Raw genomic sequence first — 26,512 nt, forward strand, 5'->3', positions numbered from 1 at the left:
ATGTAATGCTGAAGTATAATTACAAGCATTTCATAAGTGTCAAAGGCTTTTATTGACAATTACATGAAGTTGATGCAAAGAGTCAATATTTGCATTGTTGACCCTTCTTTTTCAAGACCTCTGCAATCCGCCCTGGCATGCTGTCAATTAACGTCTGGGCCAAATCCTGACTGATGGCAGCCCATTCTTGCATAATCAATGCTTGGAGTTTGTCAGAATTTGTGGGTTTTTGTTTGTCCACCCGCCTCTTGAGGATTGACCACAAGTTCTCAATGGGATTAAGGTCTGGGGAGTTTCCTGGCCATGGACCCAAAATATCGATGTTTTGTTCCCGAGCCACTTAGTTATCACTTTTGCCTTATGGCAAGGTGCTCCATTATGCTGGAAAAGGCATTGTTCGTCACCAAACTGTTCCTGGATGGTTGGGAGAAGTTGCTTTCGGAGGATGTGTTGGTACCATTCTTTATTCATGGCTGTGTTCTTAGGCAACATTGTGAGTGAGCCCACTCCCTTGGCTGAGAAGCAACCCCACACATGAATGGTCTCAGGATGCTTCACTGTTGGCATGACACAGGACTGATGGTAGCGCTCACCTTGTCTTTTCCGGACAAGCTTTTTTCCGGATGCCCCAAACAATTGGAAAGGGGATTCAGAGAAAATGACTTTACCCCAGTACTCAGCAGTCCAATCTCTGTACCTTTTGCAGAATATCAGTCTGTCCCTGATGTTGTTCCTGGAGAGAAGTGGCTTCTTTGCTGCCCTTCTTGACACCAGGCCATCCTCCAAAAGTCTTCGCCTCACTGTGCGTGCAGATGCACTCACACCTGCCTGCTGCCATTCCTGAGCAAGCTCTGTACTGGTGGTGCCCCGATCCCGCAGCTGAATCAACTTAAGGAGACGGTCCTAGCGCTTGCTGGACTTTCTTGGGCGCCCTGAATCCTTCTTCACAACAATTTAACCACTCTCCTTGAAGTTCTTGATAATTCAATAAATGGTTGATTTAGGTGCAATCTTACTGGCAGCAATATCCTTGCCTGTGAAGCCCTTTTTGTGCAAAGCAACGATGACGGCACGTGTTTCCTTGCAGGTAACCATGATTGACAGAGGAAGAACAATGATTCCAAGCACCACCCTCCTTTTGAAGCTTCCAGTCTGTTATTCGAACTCAATCAGGATGACAGAGTGATCTCCAGCCTTGTCAACACTCACACCTGTGTTAACGAGAGAATCTCTGACATGATGTCAGCTGGTCCTTTTGTGGCAGGGCTGAAATGCAGTGGAAATGTTTTTGGGGGATTCAGTTCATTTGCATGGCAAAGAGGGACTTTGCAATTAATTGCAATTCATCTGATCACTCTTCATAAGATTCCCGGAGTATATGCAAATTGACATCATACAAACTGAGGCAGCAGACTTTGTGAAAATTATTATTTGTGTCATTCTCAAAACTTTTGGCCACGACTGTAGTGTAATTTGATAGAAAGGACTTTTATTTGAATCTAGGTTTCTCTGAAGACATAATAACAAGTTATCCATACCACCAGAGGGTGCAGGGGGACCTCTAATTGAGATTTTGACCAGATAGACAGATCTTCTGCAGAAATACAGCTCCCCATGTGCTGACCTAAGATTGTACTTTTCAATACTACGAATTGTATGACTGTGTACAAAACCAAAATTACCTTATTTTTGTGCATAAAAAAATCTGCCAATGGTATACAACATCTGCCATTGATATAAATACTTGATATAACAACAAAACAGAACTCAGATACACTCTGGATCTACACAGAGAGCTGTATTTGTCTGTATTCTCAGAAAAGTAGTTATTCTCAGGCAAATCAAAAAAAAGAAGTATTTATTTGAATACGGGTTTCTCTGGAGACCTAGTTTTAAGTTAGGTGGAGGGGGACCTGTATCAGTGGTTTTGACCAGATAGACAGATCACCTGCAGAGATGGAGCACCTTATGTACTAGCCTATGGTTATAAGTGGTTATAACTAGGTATGACCATGTACAAAATCAACATTAACTTACATATATGCTTAGTTGCAGTCAAAACAGCTCATTAAAAGTATGTCAGTATGAATACTTGGTAGAACTGTAATAAAGGAACCAGCTTCCCTCTAAATGTACATATAGTGTTGTATTGGTGTGTATTCTTCGAAAAATAGTCATTCTACGGGAAGTGTTATATAAATACATGAATTCCTAGAAAATCCTCCAATATTCTAGATGTGCAACTTGTTATGGTATTTGGGTTGCTATAACATTTGGTTTGAAGTGACTGAAGATTTGGGCATGCTTCCTGAAGCCTACGGACCTAGGCCCTACCACTGCCATTGTTTCACTAGCAACGATGCTCATGCTGGCTTTGGGGTAAGTAAATAAAGAAAACGAAGCCATATTGTTGGTCATTGTCTCACAGGTTCAATGGATGAATCACTTTTTAAAAATTAAGTATATTTCAAATGTTGGTGTACTGCCCCTTTAAAATTGCCAGTCATTTTTACCACATAAGACAAAATGTATATTTACATCAACATTCTAAAAACGAAATGATAACACAATCAAATGATGTTAAATCGGCTTAATAGTACTTCTGTGGATTGTACTTTGGAAAAAAACTGCACATTATTTAAGTGAAATGTCTACTGTTGTTTTCTAGAATATGCAAATGACCTATAATTTTGCGAAAATAAGTATTTATTTAATTTAGATAACATTATTTACATATCTAATGATGTTTTGATAATAATTCATTTGATATTTTGCTATGATTGTTGCTTTTTCCAATAGCTTCTTCTTGGGGTCAAAATTACCCCAGTTGGTAATCCATGTCTGTAAAATATATTGGTGGTATGAGGGATAAGGGAATCCTTTGTGGAGCAGTGTCCACAGAAAGGGTGGACTAAGATATTGAGGAGGGAAGAATGCTTCCTGCTGGCACTAACACAATTTCCAACAGCATCTGGTCTCCTACCCCAGAGATCAACCAGGCCTGACCCTGCTTAGCCTCAGATGAAAATCAGCAGATAGAGGCAGTCAGGGTGATCTGGCTGCTTGCCATACATGAAAGCATTATGTCCCTCTTTTGTGCTACGGTTTCCCTCCATGTCTACTAATGCATAAAAAGTCAACCAGGGAACCCTTGTGGTTACACCTGGCATCTTTAAACTAACACATACCACAAGAAGTTGGTGGGTAAGAGAAGATGCATCTGCATAGCAATGGAAGGGGAGGATGAAAAGGCAGTTAGGACTGGAGGAGAGTTCAGGGGTGGGATAGTCTTCTGTTGGCCTACATGGGACAGACTTTGTTCTCTGGGATTGGCAGCTGGACGAAGGAGCTGCACTTGCTGGGGGATGCCTCCTCATTCTTAGGCTGGGTGTTGCCGCAGACTGGGATGCGTGCTGCTATGGCTGACATCTCGCCCCCCGTGCAGCTCTCCCCCGTCATTCCCAGTCGCTCCGACGTTGCATTCATGTTCTCTGGCGCAGGCTTGCCGGTAAAGAGCTGAATCAGGCACTTCCTGAACTGCAAAAAGGTCAAAGGGCATTAGAACAGCCAATCGAAAAAGAAAATACAAGACAGGCAGTGAAGGCATTGGCAATGAAATAAACTTTATTTTTGGCCACGCTCAAAAAGCACATTCTTTGTTTCTTAATGAGTAGTCTTCTGTTTGGTGCCTTTTGAACAGGACCCAGGTGATATCACACTGCCAGGCAATAAGTGGATATCTGAACTGTCAGGATACCTTAGCTCCTCTTAAAAAGAAGCAGATACGCGGCAGACATTGTTACCTGGCTGTGCAGGTCGGAGATATTTATCATACTTATCAAGAGATGCCCAGCACGTACTGCAACACTGCCATAGCTCCACTCAGAAGACTGAAAAGATTTGGCATGGGTCCTCAGATCCTCAAAAGGTTCTACAGCTGCACCATCGAGAGCATCTGGACTGGTTGCGTCACTGCCTGGTATGGCAACTGCTCGGCCTCTGACAGCAAGGCAATACAGAGGGTAGTGCGTACAGCCCAGTATATAAGTTAACAACAACGTAAAAAAACCGAACAAAAAACACAGTTGGTTAGGAGCATGTAAAACACATCAGCCATCTTCTCCAGCTGCATAATTACTATATCGTTTTTGCAAGTAGCTCTGAAAGTAGTGACCACGAGCCAAATGTGGTCCCCGACTAACTGTACTGGCCAGATTCAGACTCATGCAATGTAAGCATTTCCTACGCATTTCTCAGTAGTTGGTTTTCAGACTTACCTTATGCAGATGGGTAACGGGCTTTGCAGGCGTGGTTCCCTTGCACGCGCTGAATACATTTAATTCAACCTCTGAACACCATCCCACTTGCTGGCCAACAGATTTTGTCATGGAATTCATTCAGTAGGGTTTTCCGTACATTTATCTTAAGCCATCCCTTTAAATAGGGGGTACCTTTAATTAGAATTTTCTCGACAGACTCACTAGAATACATAGAGAACGGGTTCCGAATATAGATATCAATGAAAGAATTCCATCTACATATATGCATATTCGTCTCCGTTTCAGTACCAACTGGTAGATTTAAAAATACTCTGATCTTGAATCATAAAAAACACTAGTTTGGAGAGCCTTTACACACTAAATATATTGATGAATCAAAAATGGGGTGGTTTGATTCATCCTGCAAGTTGTCATATTCAAGTTCAATCCATGAAATATTGGAAGATGGAAAAAAGTGTAGAGAACAATAGTCCTATAAATGTAGTCTAATCCTCACTAATCATGCAACTGTATGACAACGGTCCAGTTGTCGTGAACCATGCTCCAGGCTCCAGGTTTAACCTGGTAAACGGATTGGAATGATGTAAAACAGGCTACAAATTGAAGGAAACAAACACTAAAGTGACAGTTACTGTACAAATGTATGTGGGTATCACCAATGGTGGCTCCTGAATGTAACTAACATTTAAAATTATCCAAATGATAAATAAAACAGAGAAAAGCCTGGCATATATTTAAAACATTCTAAAGTACATACATGAACTGGGCATGTACAGCCGTACAAAAACCTATAGCTTGGGTCTCTAAATTTCATCTACGCAAATACAATAAAAATGTGGAATAACGGCACAGTTATTTATAGCCTACTTCACTGTGTGAAAAGGGTCCACAATACATGCCATGTTGATATGATTTACAGTTTGCTTCCAAATGACTGGTTTCACATTCGTCTCCAGCGATCATAAGGAAAAAATTATCTAAAATAAATTGCTATGTGGATTTACAATCCCCTTCTCCAAACGGATTACTCATATATAGGGCTGTTGCGGTGACCTTATTGCCGCCACACCGGGCGGTCATGAGTCATGAAGGCAGTCAAATTCCACCTGACCATTTAGTCACGGTAATTAGGCTTCTCAAAGCTCTGATGCTGCTGGTTATTAGTAGCCTACCAAACTTGCTAACTGCCTGGTACTCAGCACTCTATTGTCCCTCTAATCACTCTGACATTAATGCAAATGCCTTTGAATATGCAATTGCGCCTTGAAAACAGAGTGATGGCCTCCGTGAGGGAAAAGTTACATATTCACCTTATTTTTTAAATGAATAGTTAAGACATTTCTGTTCTATTAATGCTGTGTTTTTATTGACTCCACTCTAGCTTCCTGCAGCTAGTCTGGGCGTCGAGGACATGGGTTTTACTAGAGATAGCTTGAGCTGACAACTGATGGATATCTTAGTGATAAAAACCAACAGCCACATTCCATTCTATGATTGTGCATGTGAGACATATGTCTCTGGCCTGATTGCGCCTGCATTCCATAGACAAGATATGGTGTATGTTTAGCCAGGATAGAGATAAGAACAAAGGCCTCAGTATTCCTAATTATCCTGGCATCTGGGAAACTAAGACAAGGTGGGGTTAAAAATAACACCAGAGGCAGGTAACTAGGAGATGAACCCAGAGTGCATTATGATGGCCCTTAGTCTGCATGGGAAGGGTGGAGCCAGCCATGACAGCATGTTTAGGTCTACAATATATGCAAAAACTCTGCATTTCTGTAAAAGTTAAGCACTCAGTCCGACAGTCAAGACTGTTGGGCTGACGGTTTCATTATTGCAATAATGAATTGATATTAAATAAAGTTGATTGTTTGAAGAAATGACCAAGTCTCTCTCAGTACTGAATTTCCTCGACATCGCTACTAAAAAGAGGAGGATCCCATCAGTTTGGCCTAGTATATTTATTTCTCAACTATCCTAATATTAAGCACATTGTTTATCTTTACAACATTTACATTACATTTACATTTTAGTCATTTAGCAGACGCTCTTATACAACAAGAGTATAGCCTACCTGGTTGGCATGAAAATGAACTACAGGAAAAGCATCCTCCATTTGCTATTTAAGTGCATAGATTTATTTTTTCCCGCTGCCGTTTCGAGACAGGTGCATGATAATGGTCCGTTCTAAATCAAAACAAATTTCACAGCTATATTATTTAGTATATGTAAAGACAAGATTAAATCAATAATATTCTGATGGATGACGATATTAGCCTATCACTTGTGAATGATATTATCACTTGTGAATAATGCCCCCATAAGAAACTGCAATTTTTTTGTGTCGCACACCTCATGTCGTCCGGGTTTGGCCGGGTTAGGCCATCACTGTAAATAAGAATTTGTTCTTAACCGACTTGCCTAGTTAAATAAGGCTTAATAAAAAAAGTAAAAAATGTAGCCTAGCCCATAGGCCTCTATTTTTTGATAAGGTTTGTTATCACAACTAAAGTTGCCAAATTACTTCTTTAAATTAAGCTCAATATATCCGCCTTACAAGGGGTTTAGAGCCTAAGTGGCATACATAAGCAGCATGTGTTTCAAGTTTGGGGAAGACAATTTTCACCACAAAAATGCACCTTTATAATAAAAACATTACATGCATAATCGCATTTGCCTCACTTCTGATAATGGTGTTTTCCCGCTAATGCAACATTCAAACTTACTGCCATGTGCACATCGCTGCGCTTATAATGTGAAGAAATAGCCTAATAGTTTATCAACATTTTAAAATAAACGTTCAGATCTGTTGCGTCAGCCACATTGCGTAACATTTTTTTGCTAGTGGTTGTATTCATTTGGGATCTATCGCATCCCACAACTCTCCAATACTATGTTTTGGAATATTTATTTCTCACACAGAATTGAATAGTTCAACTTTTGTACTATGGGGGATAGTAGATTGACATAGGCTAGTGCTTTTGCTCATTTACTCATCTTGTTGGCTGACGACAAGTAAATGTGGACAGTTCTTCCAATATCTTGAATATGCACCTCGATGTGTCTGTCTTCACTTGTAGCCTGTAAGAAAGACCCGATCACGTGATGGAGAGCCATGTGAGTGAGAGGTGCTTAGGAGCGCACAGCACTCAGGGAGAAGGGCACAAGTCATCACTCCGGGCAAAGAGCACAATGGCCACAGGCCGCAAAAGGCATGGAATTTTTTGGGGTGCATTACGGCTACAGAGGGGATGCCGCCGTGAAATTCGAGGCATTACCAAGTGCTTGTCAAATTGTGAATGAGAGAGTAATGAAGAGTGTACAGCCTGCGCAAAAAACAAAGCAGAGCTCATGCCTTTCAAGCAACCTTTTTCAAATCATCATTGGAGTCGCATCATGCAGCCATACAATGTATAAATATCAAAACATATAGCCCAAAGTTTGTAGAACAACTAAAGTTACATTAATAACTCTAAATTAAGCATAGAGAAAGAAGTACCTATTTCTTTGTTAACCGCTCAACACAGAATAGCCGCATGTGCACACTCCCTCAAATCGTTTGAGGAAAATATTTCCATTTTATTCAGCTTTGTTCAATTGTATTCTTCACACTATTAAACAATGCCACGGAATTCTAAGCAAATCTTGTCTGCTAAATGAACTAGTGTAGCCCACAGCCATTTGGCACAGCCAAATCAGGACCTAACATAAAGACAACTCAAAGAATGCTATTCTGTTATTCTGAAATAGACTACATTTTCTTCATGTCACGCTTCTTTAGACTTATCGAAAATAAATAATGGATTTATTGTGAAGGTGTAAGCTATATTACATGGATTTATTAGACTATTTAAAATATAGATGTTCCAAAGGTCTGCATCAGTGGCTTGTAGTCTATGCGTAGAAGCCAGGAGATGCTAAATGTGTTTATGTTAATTAATGGTTATTACCGTGAGACCGACAGTTATTAGTTTGACAATCACCGGCTGACAAAATTACAGTGCATGGCGAATGCTGTTATTTCTATCAGAAAAAAGAAAGTCGATTATTTTTCCACTTGGAACCGGCAAGTTCGATCAACATTATTCATGGTTTCCTCACACGTAAAGGTGGTGTAATTATGAGAGAATTAAGTCAAGGTCAGAATACGGTGTATCTGTAGACACACCACCACACCTTGTTTTCTTAGATCTCCATCCCGAACGAATAGCGGGTGAATAGCATGCTATTCTCATGCTTAAGTTCAAGGTCAGAGAGAATAGAGCATAAAAATGTAGAAAATAGCATAAAAATTGAATTACATTCCATTTAAGTGCACTTAACTCGGGTTGGAATTCCCCCCATAGTGCTTCTTCCTAGCTGTCACTCAAATGTCGAGGGGCTGAAGCTCATTGGCTGAAACTCGAATTGCTACCTGGGGGGTAAATAGGGAAAATGGCACCTCACAGCAACAGTCGCTTTCAAACTAGGGATTTTGTGGCTAATTAAGGTAATTCTGCTCATAAATGATGTATGTATGAACTACACATTGACACATCCAGCCTTAAGAGAGAGTTAAAAAAATACTAATCACCAAAGTACAGGAGTGTGTCTTTAAATCAGCCATGGGGGGCAATTTAATGCAAGAATCATATTATTATATATATTTTTTTATTGTTAACATTTCTAGCCTGTCTATCTATGGATAACAGGGTTGACGTGTTATGCTTGTCCCACTCAGTTTTACACCACAAAACACCAAAAAAATGTAACCAGCTCACCTGCTTTTACGCTATGATTTGACTATTAAATGTTCAATGTTTCATTTGAAAGAGAAAATGAAATACTAAATCACATGCAATAAATAATAATGTTCAGAAATAACTTTGTCAAAACAACAAAATAACTAGGGCTTTACAATAATGTTGAAATAATGGAGTATTTTTGTGGGTTAGTGGGTTAAAATCTTCATAGAAGTCACAGAGGGTGCATGGAGGGACATGTTAAAATGCAGAATTTTGTCAATTCAACCAACTTCATTCTTATTGAAAATTGGTGCATAAATTCTACTTAAAGTGGAACTGACAGCGTTTTAACTACTTTACAGATATGAAAGAAACAGACAATCATAAATATAAAATTCCCATTTTATGCTGCAAAACCAGCTTCATAAGAGGTTTTAAAAATAGGTTAAACTTGGCTCAAAATTCCATGACGTACAGTAAGGCATTGTTGGCAGAATAGATGGATGCATGATCAATATAATTCACCAATACATTTCTTGGGAGTCCAAAAAATATTGCTATGAGGTTGTCAATCACAGCTGTCCTCGTACATTGTTTGCTGCCTCCACTCATTCGGGATGCACTGTTTCAGTTTCGATGACTCAATATTTTGGACATAAAACGGACGAAGGCTGCGAATGTCAATACAATCAAACTAGCAAGGCCAATGATCACAAGTCAGTCATAACGTGGCTAATAGGCTAGCGTATCTTTTTATGTAGCTCTTTATTTAGCAACCTAAAAACCCGGAGCCTAATGTTAGCTAGCTAGCTGCTGGGAAGATGTCATGTGATTAGAAGAATGGGTGAGTGACTGACTTTTTCCCCTCATATCGTTTTTTTGGTGGCTACAGCTAGATGCAGGTGTAAAGAAAAATCTAATCGCTTTGCTAGCTAGCTAGTTAGATATGCTGAACTTGAACAACTTATCCACTTAGCATAACTCTTGCATTTGTAAATTCACTCTGGCTATCTACTCCGATTTCAGAGTACTCTCGTTTGAGCGTGCCAGAGCGCATAATAATAGGAACGCGCAACACCCGCTGAATATGACCAGTGTAAATGTATTAATGGTGGCTTTGTAACTGCCTTCATACACAGGTTGGTGCTTTCAAGGAGAAACCCAATTGAATCAATATGCCTACAGAAATGCATACCAGGGTTAGTTCGACTGATAGCATTGTTTGCAAAAACCAAGTAAGAAAATGCATAGACCTTGGAAATTGTGTTTTTTTTAATTGCTCATTTCTTTCTGTGAGTGTTTTTTTTTTTATCTGTGAGTCTTATTTGAAATGATAATTTCACTAAAAGCATCTGGTTTCCCATTCTTAGCTACTCTTGGCAACTTTGGGTGCCAGCAAAAAAAATGACTTTAGCATGCACCGAAAGTGAATTTGTTATTTTCCTCATCACACAGTTTAGTGACAAACTGTAATAATAATTTTATCTGGTGCATGTTTACCTCTGCTTTCAGTGTTCCTTCAAGGCTGGCTCACTGACTTTTAAGGTGATTATTCATCTCTAGTATATTTTTCTATATAATTTTCAAACTTCAAAAGTAGGCTCTGATCTTCCGTGACTGACTGTAGCTGGGTAAATTGACCTTGATTACACCCTGTAGTTTGGCAGAAATGGTACGTATTATATTCTCACTGTCATTCAGTGAGTTAACAGATATCAAGAGGTTTTTGCCAGTCCTATCTTTAACTGAGGGCCATATTCACATTTGCAGAATAACTCAATCATGATTATTTTGCTAAAAGAAAATACCAATGTTCATGGTTGACAAACCAACGCTTACAGTGTGAAACCAAATTAAACAGCATGTTAACGTTGTTTTAAACATATCACTCAAACTGGAAGTGGTTTTGATTGATTAAAGCCCTGAGATTTTCGTTTGGAGTCAATTAGAATTGATGAGTAAAGTATTTGATTGAACTCTTCTAAGCTACACACATAATCACAGTTTTCTTCACTCACGTCTGTTTTACTGACTTGACTTGACTTGCCAATAATCCCCGGTGTAAAACTACATTTATATCTCCCTTCCAATGAGCAGATGTGCCAGAGAAATCAAGAACCGCTGTGATAGTAATTCATTAATTTGTAGAGCTCATTTCCCACAATCAATGCGCAGGATAGCTTTTTATAATTGCAAAACAAACTGGTACTTGCCTGCGTATCGAGGAGCTAATGCATTTTTAAAGCAGCCATTTATTCATACACCATACAATATATAAGGATAGGCATAGTCCCCTCCAAGCTCATCAACAAGCTCAGGTCCCTGGGACTGAACACATCCCTCTGCAACTGGATCCTGGTCTTCCTGACGGGCTGGCCCCAGGTGGTGAGGGTAGGCAACAACACCTCCGCCACGCTGACCCTCAACACGGGGCTGTGTGCTTAGTCATCCTCCTGTACTCCCTGTTCACCCACGACTGCGTGGCCACACACAACTCCAAAACCATCATCAAGTGTGCTGAAGACACAACGGTAGTAGGCCTGATCACAGACAGTGAGACAGACTGCAGGGAGGAGGTCAGAGACCTGGCAGTGTGGTGCCAAGGACCAAGGAACTGATTGTGGACTACGGGAAAAAGGGAGGAGAGCACGCCCCCATCCAAATTGACGGGGCTGTAGTGGAGCGGGTCGAGAGCTAAAAGTTCCTTGGTGTTCACATCACTAAGGAATTAACATGGTCCACCCACCCGCACAGTCGTGAAGAGAGAATGACAGTGCCTCATCCCCCTCAGGAGGCTGATAAGATTTGGCATGGGTCCTCGGATCCTCAGAAAGTTATACCGCTGCACCATCTAGCGCATCTTGACTGGCTGCATCCCCGCTTGGTATGGTAATTGCACCACTCCCTTGACCACAAAACGCTACAGAGTTTGGTGTGGATGGCCAAGTACATCACTGAAGCTGAGCTCCCAGCCATCGAGGGCCTCTATATCAGGCGGTGTCAGATGAAGAAGGCCTGAAAAATTACCAAAGACTTCAGCCACCGAAGCCATAGACTATTCACTCTGCTACCGTCCGGCAAATGGTACCAAAGCATCGGCTCTCGGACCAACAGGCTCCGGAACAACTTCTCCCCCCAAGCCATAAGACTGCTAAATAGTCTGGGTAACCATTTAATTAGCTATCTGCATTGACACTATCTTGCACTGACTCTATGCACCCTTACAAGACTATATTTACAATATATATACATTCACTCACACACACACATACACACTACATTTATACTCTCACACAAACCCACACACATTCACATGTAGCCTCAAAACTACTACATACACACACAACACTTGCATGCGTACCGATGCTACACACACACTTTCACACTCATCATATGCTGCTGCTACTCTGTTTTTTATTTTACTCTTATTATTATCTATCCTAATGCCTAATCACTTTACCCTGCCTTTATGTACATTTCTACCTCAAATATCCAGTACCCCTTTTTTTAACTCTGCATCATTGGGAAGGGCTCATAAGCAAGCATTTGATGTTAAAGTCTACACCTGTTGTATTCGGCGGATGTGACAAATACAATGTGATTTCGTGATCATTCAACTGAGACTGCTCTTCTCTGTGTCACGGAGGCTCTCCGCACTGCTAAAGCTAACTCTCTCTCCTCTGCTCTCATCCTTCTAGACCTATCTGCTGCCTTTGATACTGTGAACCATCAGATCCTCCTCTCCACCCTCTCCGAGTTGGGTATCTCCGGCGCGGCTCACTCTTGGATTGCGTCCTACCAGGTGGCGTGGCGAGAATCCGTCTCCGCACCACGTGCTCTCACCACTGGTGTCCCCCAGGGCTCAGTTCTAGGCCCTCTCCTATTCTCGCTATACACCAAGTCACTTGGCTCTGTCATATCCTCACATGGTCTCTCCTATCATTGCTACGCAGACGACACACAATTAATCTTCTCCTTTCCCCCTTCTGATAACCAGGTGGCGAATCGCATCTCTGCATGTCTGGCAGACATATCAGTGTGGATGGCGGATCACCACCTCAAGCTGAACCTCGGCAAGACGGAGCTGCTCTTCCTCCCGGGGAAGGACTGCCCTTTCCATGATCTCGCCATCACGGTGGACAACTCCATTGTGTCCTCCTCCCAGAGTGCTAAGAGCCTCGGCGTGACCCTGGACAACACCCTGTCGTTCTCCGCTATCATCAAGGCGGTGACCCGATCCTGTAGGTTCATGCTATACAACATTCGCAGAGTACGACCCTGCCTTACACAGGAAGCGGCGCAGGTCCTAATCCAGGCACTTGTTATCTCCTCTCTGGATTACTGCAACTCCCTGTTGGCGGGGCTCCCTGCCTGTGCCATTAAACCCCTACAACTCATCCAGAACGCCACAGCCCATCTGGTGTTCAATCTTCCCAAGTTCTCTCACGTCACCCCGCTCCTCCGCACACTCCACTGGCTTCCAGTTGAAGCTCGCATCTGCTACAAGACCATGGTGCTTGCCTACGGAGCTGTGAGGGGAACGGCACCTCCGTACCTTCAGGCTCTGATCAGGCCCTACACCCAAACAAGGGCACTGCGTTCATCCACCTCTGGCCTGCTGGCCCCTCTACCTCTGCGGAAGCACAGTTCCCACTCAGCCCAGTCAAAACTGTTCGCTGCTCTGGCACCCCAATGGTGGAACAAGCTCCCTCACGACGCCAGGACAGCGGAGTCAATCACCACCTTCCGTAGACACCTGAAAACCCACCTCTTTAAGGAATACCTGGGATAGGATATAGTAATCCTTCTAACCCCCCCCCCAACAACAACAAAAAAGATATAGATGTACTATTGTAAAGTGGTTGTTCCACTGGATATCATAAGGTGAATGCACCAATTTGTAAGTCGCTCTGGATAAGAGCGTCTGCTAAATGACGTAAATGTAAATGTAAATGTGATGCCTCTCAGCTATGTGTCAGTTGAGTGAGACTCCCCACAACTTGTCAGAGAACTGGTGGGCATTTTTCTTGTTGAACACTGCCAAATTGTATTTCGTCTTCGCCGACAAACGCACAGCTTATCATTGCTTTTGTTTGGGCGGTGTCAGCCATGTAATTGCGTTAGAGCTGTCCAATCGGTAAGCGGCTGTTCTTGTGATAAAATCGTAATGAAACCACACCCGTCCTTAAATCTGACCCGTGTTAGAAGTTCCAAACAAGAACGTGTAGGCTATATAGAAATAATGAAACTCAAATGTAATTTCAATAAACAAAATAATAGGGATTTATATCAGCCTAATCAAGGTGTAGATTACATCACACAATCCAGTATTCGAACTTGTAACGTGGCTCCATTGTAACGTGGCTGCAATTAAGTGCATCCAACGGCAGGCAACGCTAGGAACCGCTTGTGGATTTGACAGCTCTAACACAGTTACACCTCCGACACTGGCAAAACAAAATAAATGACAAACGATGTGTTTGTCGGCTAACACGTGTTACTACTGGTCTGATTGTATCCTGGCCTTATTCCCAGGACACCTGGGAATGGCTGTTTAAACCATTGGACAACAATAATAACAGCAATATAGCCTATCCACAATCTTTGAGCTTCCAGTGAAATTAATAAACCAGAGAATATCATCAGATAGCAATGCGTTCAGGAGGAAAAGAGGGAGATACCTGTTTGTTCATGAAGACGTAGATGACTGGGTTGTAGACTGCAGCAGTCTTGGAGAAGAAAGCGGGTGCAGCAGCCAGTCTGGGGTCCAGGTAGATGGTGGGGCAGGCTGTGACAATGATGGAGAAGGCTGCGTAGGGCGTCCAGCCCACCATGAAAGCCACAATCATCACCACCACCATGCGTGTCACCTGACGCTCCGGTTTCTTGGCGTTACCCAGCCTGCCATGGGACACCTGAGGGTTACGTGAAAACAGACACCTTCGGTTATTGAGCTAGAAAGTCTGCCGTGTGAGTTTATTAAAAGACTTTAAGAACTTAACTAAAAGGCTTGAATACACCAGGACGTAAAGACTAGACATTACAAGCCAAGGATTGGCCAATTACTACTTTGGTTCAGTTGCATCCACTCCCAATAGTTCCAGTATTTTATAAATGGGAACTGACCTTTCTCAGCTTCTGTAGGAGCTTCCCATAGCAGTAGATGATCACCCCCAGGGGCATTATGAAGCAGGTCACAAAGAAGGTGATTATGTAGGTGTGATTTGAAATGTTGTTGGAGTACCTGAGGAAAGTAGAACATGGTTTGTAAAAACACCCCAGGAATGTCAAAAACAAACAAAATCTTTTTTTTTTTCAAGTTAACTGCTATTTTAAAAAAGGGGCAATCTGTAGTTGTTGCATCCATTTTTGAACTGAGTGTACAAAACATTAAGGACACCTTCCTGACATCAATAAGGGATCATAGCTTTCACCTGGATGCACCTGGCCAGTCTATGTCATAGAAAGAGTTCTTAATGTTTTGTACACTCAGTGTATACCCATTATTAAGTTATAAATGCCTCACGAGCTTAGCTCAACTGTCACCCCATGAGAACCCAAAACATAAGCTTATTTTTCTCCAATGTTTGTAAAAATTGTAAATGTAAACCACCACTGTATAGCCTCGAAACATGGTTAAAACAATCATTTTGATATCATGGATGGTCAGTCCTTGCATCCATAGCTCTGCGTATTAATCTGAGAGTGGCTACATTTATCCAGACCAATGCCTCAGCCTTTTACCAAAACATAGGCGGGGTGTCCCTTTATTATTGTTTCAACCTTAGATTCGGCCTTTAAGGACACCATAAAGGTGTGTGACATAATGTTGACAGAGGCGGAGGGTCGTATTGGGCCGTTCAGATAGGCTTATTCTGTTTTGTACCTCATTCTGTTTTGTACCTCATTTGAGATTAAATTAAAGTGGGAATTCTACAGCTGAAGCCAATCTATGGGACAAAATTGGAGTCCCAGGGGCCAGTTGATGGAAGACTAATTGTGTTATTTCCATTATAAATACCTCTTACCGCTATCAAAGGCGGCAAGCTGGGGATTCATTCACACAGAACCAGAGACAGACTCTAAATCAGAAGTTGAGTTTAGGGAGGTGCACCGAACTAAAATGTCCCCACCCACAGTCCCCCAGGCGCCCTACTGATTTAGATTCCCAGCATAACGCATGCCTTATCGGCCTGTCACAGCTCATAGGATTTAAGGATTTGAGGGGATTTGAATGGAAGTCAGTGCAATACTGCGTTGTAAGGTGGAACACTGACAGCAATTCTATCACGGGTCAGCATAACATACTGTACACTCTAATCAGCATAATTTTTCATAAAATTCATAACTTTCACAATGCCTAGAATTGAAAAGTTTACCTCTTTTTAATATTCTGAATCATGTGAATAGTGTGCATTCTAATGCTACTTGGGTTGAATACATAAATGAGGCATTGAAAATGCATTATGTGGATGCATGTGGACCCCTACATCTGTGTTTCCTCAGTCCCTGCTGGGAAGTCAACATGACCTAAATGATTTTTGACAGAACACAAGCTGTGTATTCGCAGAGGGACAAGTTAGGACACGGATATATTATGTATATCCTTGAATGTGGCTTATAATTGCATTGTTGACTGTATTTCACTGCCTTAGCGATGGCTCTTTCAACGGACCAGAGGCAGTGCTCATCAGCCCCCTTACCCGCCTCCCTTTGATTAGCAATGCTTAACACCATTACCATGATCTCTAGGAGGGTACCCTGTAGGGACAAATTAGCTTGGCTCCTTGACTTGAAAGTGTTTTTCCATTGTAAAGGTGAGATAATTTCGCAAGGTGCCATGAACTAAGTTACATACACAAGGCTTAGTCTTAACCTCTAGCTAGTAGTTATATGAAGAGTTTAATTCCAAAATGCTATATATCCACTTTCAGAAATGTTGGTAAATGATCTTTTATTATTTAAAGAAATTATGAAAGCGATTGGTCTGTTTTTTTCCACTGTCTAATCAGGGCATGGGGTTGTCGATGACATCCGTGTTTGTTTAAAATATAGCACTTGATGGTTTCATTTCAGAGAGACAATCTTTTCATTTGCAAAACGCTATACAGTGGGGTCCAAAATTATTGACAACCTTGAAAAATATGAGAGAAAATGAATAAATTAAATAAATTATTTTAAATATTGAGCTTTATTGTGTGCTCCAAAACATTTGAAAAGTATGTTATTTTATACTAATACAGTTGCACTGAAAAATAGATTTAATTCTCAAAAAAGGTAGGGATCAAAATTATTGACACCCCTGTTTTCAATACCTTTCAATAGCTCACCTTGCGAGGATTATAGTCATTTTTGAATTGTGGTGGCATTTGCATCCCTTGGCTTTGCAACCATGAAAAACACTTTAAAATGACAAATAGTTACACATCATTCATGTTTTATTTTACACAGTATTGCAACTCCTTCATACTGCAAAACTTTACCTTAAGGCATTGTTTAAAGTACTCCAATGTAAGTATGTAATATATTGAATAGAGCAGGTATTCCCAAACTAGGGTACATCCGCAATGCCGTCAGGGGTACGCCAAATGAAAATGTGATTCCCATTTAAAAATATATATATATATTATTAAACTTTTTTTTTCTCTTCACATTTTCAAACAGTCGATTTATATTTTGCAACGGGGCTATACATTTGGGTGAGGTTTTTTTCCTCGCCTGAGTGGCCTCGTTTCACTGCCAAAAATAAAACTAAACCATCTAGTGTTCAGCGAAATAACATGTCAAATTCAGGTAGCCTAGTCGAATAATGAACATCCAATCACATTAACTGTTACTCTCTCGCGGGAATTCCACTAATGGTCCGTATGTAGCCAAACGTAGCTGCTGCTCATGTTGGTATCTGTACTGGTGGCGTAAAAGCCATGACAGGGAGACATAGTGTAGTGGTAACGCGCGTGCAAGCAGGTGCTCCCGACGCCACTTGAGTACACTGCAGCATCCACCGAGAGGCTCTTGCTGCCAAGGGAATGCATGACAGCTTGAAAGACGTTTTGGACACTACAGTGAAATTGTTAACTTTGTTAAAGCAAGGCCCCTGAACTCTCGTTAAATTTCTGCACTAGGGAATGATATGGGCAGCGACCATGTGTCACATCCTGACCAGTAAAAGGGGTTATTTGTCATTGTAGTTTGGTCAGGGCGTGGCAGGGGGTGTTTGTTTTGTGTGTTTCGGTGTTTTTGGGTTTAGGTTCTATGTTCTCTATGTTTATATCTAGTTTTCTATTTCTATGTTGGGTTTTTGGCAATGACCTCCAATTAGAGGCAGCTGGTTGTAGTTGTCTCTAATTGGAGGCCATATTTAGTTGTGTTTGTTTCACTTGTGTTTTGTGGGTGGTTATTTTCTGTATAGCCTGTGTGCCTTATGGAACTGTTTTGTTTAAGTGTTATCTTTAAATAAATGAAGAAGATGAGCACTATACTCGCTGCGCCTTGGTCCAATCCTTACGACACCTATGACACCATGTAGCGCTTTTATAACATACAGAAGTGCACTGCTTATCAAGAGGCAAAGTATTGACACATTTTTTTAATTGAGAGATGAGCTTAAAGTTTTCTTTACTGACCATAATTTTCACTTGTCTGACCGCTTGCATGATGACGAGTTTCTCACACGACTGGCCTATCTGGGTGATGTTTTTTCTCCCCTGAATGATCTTAATCTAGGATTACAGGGACTCTCCGCAACTATATTCAATGTATTAAGAAGTTGGAGCTCTTTTCTTTCTACATTAACAAGGACAACACACAGATCTTTCCATCATTGTATGATTTCTTGTGTGCAAATGAACTCAAGCTTACAGACAATGTCATATGTGATATAGCGAAGCACCTGAGTGAGTTGGGTGTGCAATTACGCAGGTACTTTCCCAAAACGGATGACACAAACAACTGGATTCGTTATCCTTTTCATGCCCTGCTTCCGGTCCACTTACCGATATCTGAACAAGGGAGCCTCATCGAAATTGCAACAAGCGGTTCTGTGAAAATGTAATTTAATCAAAAGCCACTGCCAGATTTCTGGCTTGGGCTGCACTCTGAGTATCCTGCCTTGGCAAATCGCGCTGTTAAGACACTGATGCCCTTTGCAACCACGTACCTATGTGAGAGTGAATTCTTGGCCCTCACTAGCATGAAAACTAAATACAGGCACAGACTGTGTGTGGAAAATGATTTAAGACTGAGACTCTCTCCAATACAACCGAACATTGCAGAGTTATGTGCATCCTTTCAAGCACACCCTTCTCATTAACCTGTGGTGAGTTATTCACAATTTTCGATTAACAAATAAAGGTTTTATATGTAAGATGGATAAATAAAGAGCAAAATTATTTATTATTTGTGCACTGGTCCTATAAGAGCTCTTTGTCACTTCCCAGGAGTCGGGTTGTGACAAAAACTCACACTCATTCTTATGTTTAATAAATGTATCGTATAGTGTGTGTGTGGCAGGCTTTCAATGATGGCAAAAAACAACATTTGAGAGTGCGCTGACCCTGGTGCTAGAGGGGGTACGCAGCTGGAGGTTGAATGTTTGAAGGGGTACGGGACAATAAAAAGTTTTGGAACCACTGGATAGAGCAATAAAAACAAAGAAGGATATTCAAATAAAATAAAAATCTAACAAACGTAATTGTTACGAGATGTCACCAAGCCAAATAGATGGCGCTGCTGTTATGTGTATCTGAGTGTTATACTATATAGTACTATTGAGCCAAGTTTGGCATTACTTCCTATGCATTGAATGGCGCTGTATGCAGGCTACAGAGTGATGCTGAAGTAAAGACTTTCTAATCAACATTACCTTGCTCTTGTATAGAATAAACACCATACAAAACAATCATGTGTATTCCTTCACTTGATGTCATTGGTGGCTCCGCCTTAAATCACTTCTTACAAAGAAATACACGAACCTTGAGCATTTCCTCCAGTGAAACTCTTATCGGGAGGGCTCTACATTAAAGAAAATAATTTGCTAATCACACCCTTTTAGTATGCCATGAATTTGAGGATTCCATTGATAATTTTGTGTGTATACATTTAAAAAAATTGTATTGGTGTTACTTGATTTAAATGAAGGGAAATTACATTATGAGCAAAATGATTATGATATTACGTTTGTCAATTATTTTTTATGGGTTGATGACCTCTATTTAAGACAATCCAAAATTACCTAAAATGTGTCATTGGTGTTCCTACCGCTACTGTTGGTAAGTTACAATGTTATCATAGTAGCGAAAATTATTTAAAGTCATTAAGCTGCCATATTAGTTGATTAAGAATGGGCAGACTTACCCAAATACATTGACATAAATACAAAATGCCATGCCCAAATGCCACTGCAATTCAAAAATGACCCGTTTGTGCCTGCGTGCGTTTATGATACAAACAGGAGGTCGAGGTTGCTGTACATCTATGTTTACGTGTGCTCTCTGCTCTCTCAGTTGCCTCTCACCAGTTTGGCTCGCAGGTGGTGCCGATCTTGCTGACAGTGTAGCTGCACCAGCCGAACACAGGAGGGATAGTCCAGATGAAGGAGAAGGTCCAGACAAACAGCAGGCCCAGCGCCGCATGCTTCCCCCTAAGACGAACATTCCCCAGAGGCCGGCAGATCACAAAGAAACGCTCGAAGGACAAGACTGCCAGGGACCACAGAGCCACAATCCCTAAGAGGAGGCACAGACAGTCTGTAGGGCCCAGAAGAAACATATCTATCCATTTGGCTGACTATATTCATTAAAATAACAATGAATTACATATTTTCATTAAAAACATTATCTTGATATGTAAATAAATACAATTTCATTCTTCCACCAGAAGATATAGTCCGGACAAAAATCTGTGTGTTAGTTATTTTGGTCATGTTTCTACAGACACGCTCCAGACGTAAATTATGTTTGCATAGTTGCTAGGTAAAGGGACTGGTAGTCCGTTAACAAAAATGGTTGCTATGCAGGCTGACTAAAGTTGTTGTCGCTAGCTAGCTAGACAACTTCAACTAACTCAGTTACGCTTATATTAACCCCGCTTTACCAAACTAAATACAAGGCTAGAAGCAAAGGGAAATAGTGTATAAATTCAGATAAATATGATGATTCGGACAGCAACCTGAATATGATTATATTCTTATGGAGGGTGAGAAATAATTCAGATGGACCTGTTAGCAGGCATAGGTGTGCCTGTTGGTGAATACAGCACGGCTTGGAATGTTGCTCGTCCAATCAGCATCTATGATCAAAACAACCCGTTTCATAAAATGTGCTAAACACTACCATTCTACACTTCACTCTACCTAAAATGGCTACCTAGAACCATTGTAAAAACTGCCAGCTTTCTAGCACTCCCTTCTGGTTAGTTTAGTCAGGCAGCTGAAGCCCCGTTTCCAATGGCACTTTGAAGTCAACCTAAAATGGACTGGCCTTGGTGGACTAGCTCAAATTTGCCCCTAATTTTAAATCCCAGTGGAAACGGTGTTTTAGTCTCCTATTCTTCAGACCATAAACCACATTTAGTGTTGGCCAAGGTTATGCCAGACGTTCTTATATTAGCCAATCAGCAGCCTATATTCCCGAGACTTCAGGTTCATTCATGTAGGACCCCTACCCTGGCAGGGCAGAAATCAGATAACATTGCTTTTCATCCTGACGAGCTCTACTTTTTCCCCTCCTGCTACCTTGGTGTCTGACATTTTACTGTGCGTGCATCTAAAACATAAGTGTTTTAAGATCTTTATGTACCGTTGGTTTTGTTGCTAAGTATTGTCTGTTGTTGTATTTTTCCATGTATGTTGAGCTTGTTGGCTAGCATTTACACAAAGAATGCATTAGTAGTGTATGTTAGCATGCCTAGTAGCTTTATCCGTTTGTTAGCATTTGTCATTTGAGGTGATAGGCTATTTCCTTTGTAATATGTAAATCGCTCATGCTCTGGTGTTTATATTATGTAGACATTCCTGTTGTTGATGTACTGGTCCACTAGCCTGTTTAGTGGGCAGATAGAAACTAGCCCTGCAGAAGGAAAATATGCCTACATTTATATTATCTCCCTTACAGAACCAGAATCTGTCAGTTTCAAGAGTGGCGTGTGTGTGGATCCTTTCTGTCCATTAAAACCCCCTTAACTAGAAATCCTGTCTCGTTGTTCTGGATGGACATTGCTGTAGTGGCTACTACCGGCCTGGAAATTAGCACCTGAGTTCTATTTTAATGGTCCTTCGATTTTACAACCATAAAATTATATTTGGCTGTCCCTGTCAGGTTCCAGGTAGAACACTCAAAGCACCCGTTGGTGAAAAGGTTCTACCTGGAACCAAAAAGGGTTTGGTTTTACTACAAGGACAGCGGAACAACACTTTGTTCTTGGTAGACCTTTTTTTCTAAGAGTATGTACAGTGCCTTCAGAAAGTATTCACACCACTTGACTTTTTCCACATTTTGTAGTGTTAGTGGGATTAAAATTGATTAAATTGTAAAACAAACCAAAAATACTCTGTCAAAGAGGGAGAAAAATTCTGACATTTGTAAAAAAAAAAAAGTAAGTATTCAACCTTTGGCAGCGATTACACCTGTAAGTCTTTGGGTAAGTCTCCAAGAGCTTTCCCCACCTGGATTGTGCAACATGTGCCCATTCTTCTTTTCAAGATTCTTCAAGCTCTGTCAAATTGGTTGTTGATCATTGCTAGACAACCATTTCAGGTCTTGCCAGAGATTTTTAAGTCGGTTTAAGTCAAAACTGTAACTCGGCCACTCAGGAACATTCACTGTCTTTTTGGTAGGCAACTCCAGTGTAGATTTTTGTTTCAGGATATTGTCCTGCTGAAAGGTGAATTAATCTCTGTGTCTGGAGGAAAGCAGACTGAACCAGGTTTTCTTTTAGGATTTTGGCTGTGCTTAGCTCCATTCAGTTTATATTTTATCCTAAAGAACTCCATATTCCTTAAACAATTACAAGATACTCATAACATGATGCAGCCACCACTATGCTTGAAAATATGGAGTGGTGCTCAGTAATGTGTTGTATTGCATTTGCCCCAAACATTTTGTTTTCAGAACAACAAGTTAAATTGCTTTGCCACATTTTTTGGCGGAATTATTTTATTGCCTTGTTGCAAACAGGATGCATGTTTTGGAATATATTTATTCTGTACAGGCTTCCTTCTTTTCACTCTGTCAATTAGGTTAGTATTGTGGAGTAACTACAATGTTGATCCATCCTCAGTTTTCTCCTATCACAGCCATTAAATTCTGTAACTGTTTTAAAGTCACCATTGACCTCATGGTGAAATCTACCGCAACTCAGTTAGGAAGGAAGCCAGTATCTTTGTAGTGACAAGGTGTATTAATACACCATCCAAAATGTAATTAATAACCTCACCATGCTCAAAGGGATAATCAATGTCTGCTTTTTAATTTAACCGTCTACCAATAGGTGCCCTTCTTTGCGAGGCGTTGGAAAACCTTCATGGTTTTTGCGGTTTAATCTGTGTTTGAAATTCAGTGCTCGACTGAGGGACCTTACAGATAACTGTATGTGTGGGGTACAGAAGTGAGATAGTCATTATTGCACACAGTGAGTCCTTGCAACTTGTGACTTGTTAAGCACATTTTTTATTCCTGAACTTATTTAGGCCATAAAGGGCATTTCAGCTTTTCATTTTCAATTAATTTGTAAAAATGTCGAAACCCTCGTGTGCAAAAAAACATTTGGGTTTCCTAAATTAGATCAGTTATTATAATTTTAAAAAATGACGATCATATCTATTTGTCAGTGTAATTTTGTCATCAGTTTTATGTCCATTTTTCAGCACCACAAAATGCTTTCAAAGAACTGCCAAATGCACTACAAAAGATGGATGGATTCCTTTCTGTATGTATTATCTGTCTTTAAAAAAAACTGTCTAAGATACCAAATGAATCAAACAATCAATCAGTCTGACTTTCAAACGCTATTATTTTGCTACATTGCGGAAATCTAAACAGCTCCAACACTGACACCTGCAGAAACTGTGCGGTTACACCATCATCCCAGGTTACTTATTCCAAAAACATTACCATGATCCATGCTGAACTTACCGAAATAGGTGACAGCAAAACCTTCCAATACGCAAGCCCAATTTCCAAGAAAAAAATACCCTTTGGCATTTGTTAGAAAACTTATTGTTCCACCGGTGAGTGACACAAGGAAATCAGCGACAGATAAATTAACTATGATATAATTTAAGGGCTGTCTCAGCTGTTTGAACTTGTAAGTGGCCAACATAACAGTAAAATTTTCAAAGAGAGACAGAGATGTTACAACAAACATCAACGTAGCCAAAACTGCGAAATTCCAAGGTGCAAGATGTGTTATTGGACCAGTGAACGGATCAGCGTGTGGTTTGTAGATCTCGGCTGCCTCGTTATAAGAAACACCATTTACTGCAATTCTTATATTATCCATTGTCCATGTCAAAATAATTGCACTTGACTATAGAGTAAAATTCCTATTGCACTCGTGGGTTGTGTAAAGGGTCAGAGAAATTGTGGTCCATTACTCATTTTCACAACTTAATTTGGACTCTCCTCCTCGAAGCTGCAGCATGCCCAGAGTCGCGCGTAAAGAGCATTCGTTTGAAAGAATTACTGAATCAACAGCCATTCCTTGTATTCTTTTGCATACTTTTCTTGATATCCGCATTTTACATGAAAGCACATATTTTGGACCAAAGCGACGAATCCACAGTTATTCAGAATTCAAGGCTGTGTTAAAGAGTGAGTCTGTGTCTGGAAAAACAGCAACGGTACACAAAACCGCAAAAGCACTGCTGCAAATAAACAAACTCTTTCTTAATGAATATGTGCGGACCGAATCTGAGCCTTGAGAAGGCTTACCAGCAACTGAATTAGTAGGTGACTTATGTTGCCTGTAGTCGACTCGCTCGCAACAATTCGAGCGTCACTCATGACCTGGAGGAAATGTAGCCCCAAAGGCCGGTAGATGGCGATATTGAGTCGTGTCATCTTACCATCCAAATGCATTGTATGCAGCCGGCAATACACTCGTATCCCTCGTGGACCGGTTCGTACCTACAACATTCTCCATTCAGACTGCATAGGTTTTGATTTCCTCAACTCTATTTAATGGAGAGAAGGTGAAAAAAAAACGATGAAAATATGCCTACTTTGTTTTTGAAACACCACTATCCACCACCATGCTAGAATGGCTAAATGCTAAGCAAATTAAAATAAAATAGTACTGAAATCATAAGCTACAGCTAGCTAGCACTGCAGTGCATATAATGTGGTGAGTAGGTGGCTCAAAAAGAAAGACAATAGTTGAACAGTTTGGAACATAAACATTTATTAAAAAATGAAGGAGAAGCTAGCTATATTTCATAATGTTTTTCACTTTCACAGAGAACAGTCTATGACTAGAGCTGCTGGAGTCTTTGACCATTTTTATGGCCTTCCTCTGACACCGCCTGGTATAGAGGTCTTGAATGTCAGGAAGCTTGGCCTCAGTGATGTACTGGGCCGTTCGTACTACCCTCTGTAGTGCCTTGCGGTCGGAGGCCGAGCAGTTACCATACCAGGCAGTGATGCAACCAGTCAGGATGCTCTCGATTGTGCAGTTGTAGAACCGTTTGAGGATCTGAGGACCCATGCCAAATCTTTTCAGTCTCCTGAGGGGGAATGGGTTTTGTCGTGCCCTCTTCACAGCTGTCTAGGTGTGCTTGGACCATGTTAGTTTGTTGGTGATGTGGACACGAAGGAACTTGAAGCTCTCAACCTGCTCCACTGCAGCCCCGTCGATGAGAATGGGTGCATGCTCGGTCCTCTTTTTCCTGTAGTCCACAATTATCTCCATTGTCTTGATCATGTTGAGGGAGAGGTTGTTGTCCTGACACCACACAGCCAGGTCTCTGACCTCCTCCCTATAGGCTGTCTCGTTGTTGTCGGTGATCAGGCCTACCACTGTTGTGTCATCGGCAAACTTGATGGTGTTGGAGTTGTGCCTGGCCGTGCAGTCATGAGTGAAGAGGGAGTACAGGAGGGGACTGAGCACGCATCCCTGATGGGCCCCTGAGATGAGGATCAGCGTGGCAGATGGGGGCGGCCCGTCAGAAAGTCCAGGATCCAGTTGCAGAGAGAGGTGTTTAGTCCCAGGGTCCTTAGCTTATTGATGAGCTTTGAGGGCACTATGGTGTTGAACGCTGAGCTGTAGTCGATGAATAGCATTCTCACATAGGTGTTCATTTTGTCCAGGTGGAAAAGGGCAGTGTGGAGTGCAATAGAGATTGCATCATCTGTGGATCTGTTGGGGCGGTATTGAAATTGAAGTGGGTCTAGGGTTTCTGGATAATGGTGTTGATGTGAGCCATGACCAGCCTTTCAAAGCACTTCATGGCTACAGACGTGAATGCTATGGGTCAGTAGTCATTTTGGCAGGTTACCTTAGCGTTCTTGG

The 26,512-nt window shown here is 41.2% G+C and overlaps 1 protein-coding gene across 1 annotated transcript; it reads right to left on the minus strand.

The window, feature by feature from the left end:
- Nucleotides 1–1,440: 1,440 nt before the first annotated feature.
- valopa (vertebrate ancient long opsin a) lies at nt 1,441–24,919 on the minus strand. Its single transcript, XM_014200189.2, has 5 exons — nt 24,139–24,919; nt 20,523–20,733; nt 15,134–15,251; nt 14,689–14,922; nt 1,441–3,537 (listed from the first exon to the last, which is right to left on the minus strand). Exons 1-5 carry the CDS (start codon nt 24,503–24,505, stop codon nt 3,301–3,303), a joined length of 1,167 nt encoding a protein of 388 aa, XP_014055664.1. The 5' UTR covers nt 24,506–24,919; the 3' UTR covers nt 1,441–3,300.
- Nucleotides 24,920–26,512: the final 1,593 nt, after the last annotated feature.

Source organism: Salmo salar, chromosome ssa01 (genome assembly GCF_905237065.1).
Source record: "Salmo salar chromosome ssa01, Ssal_v3.1, whole genome shotgun sequence".
In the NCBI taxonomy this organism is placed as follows: domain Eukaryota; kingdom Metazoa; phylum Chordata; class Actinopteri; order Salmoniformes; family Salmonidae; genus Salmo; species Salmo salar.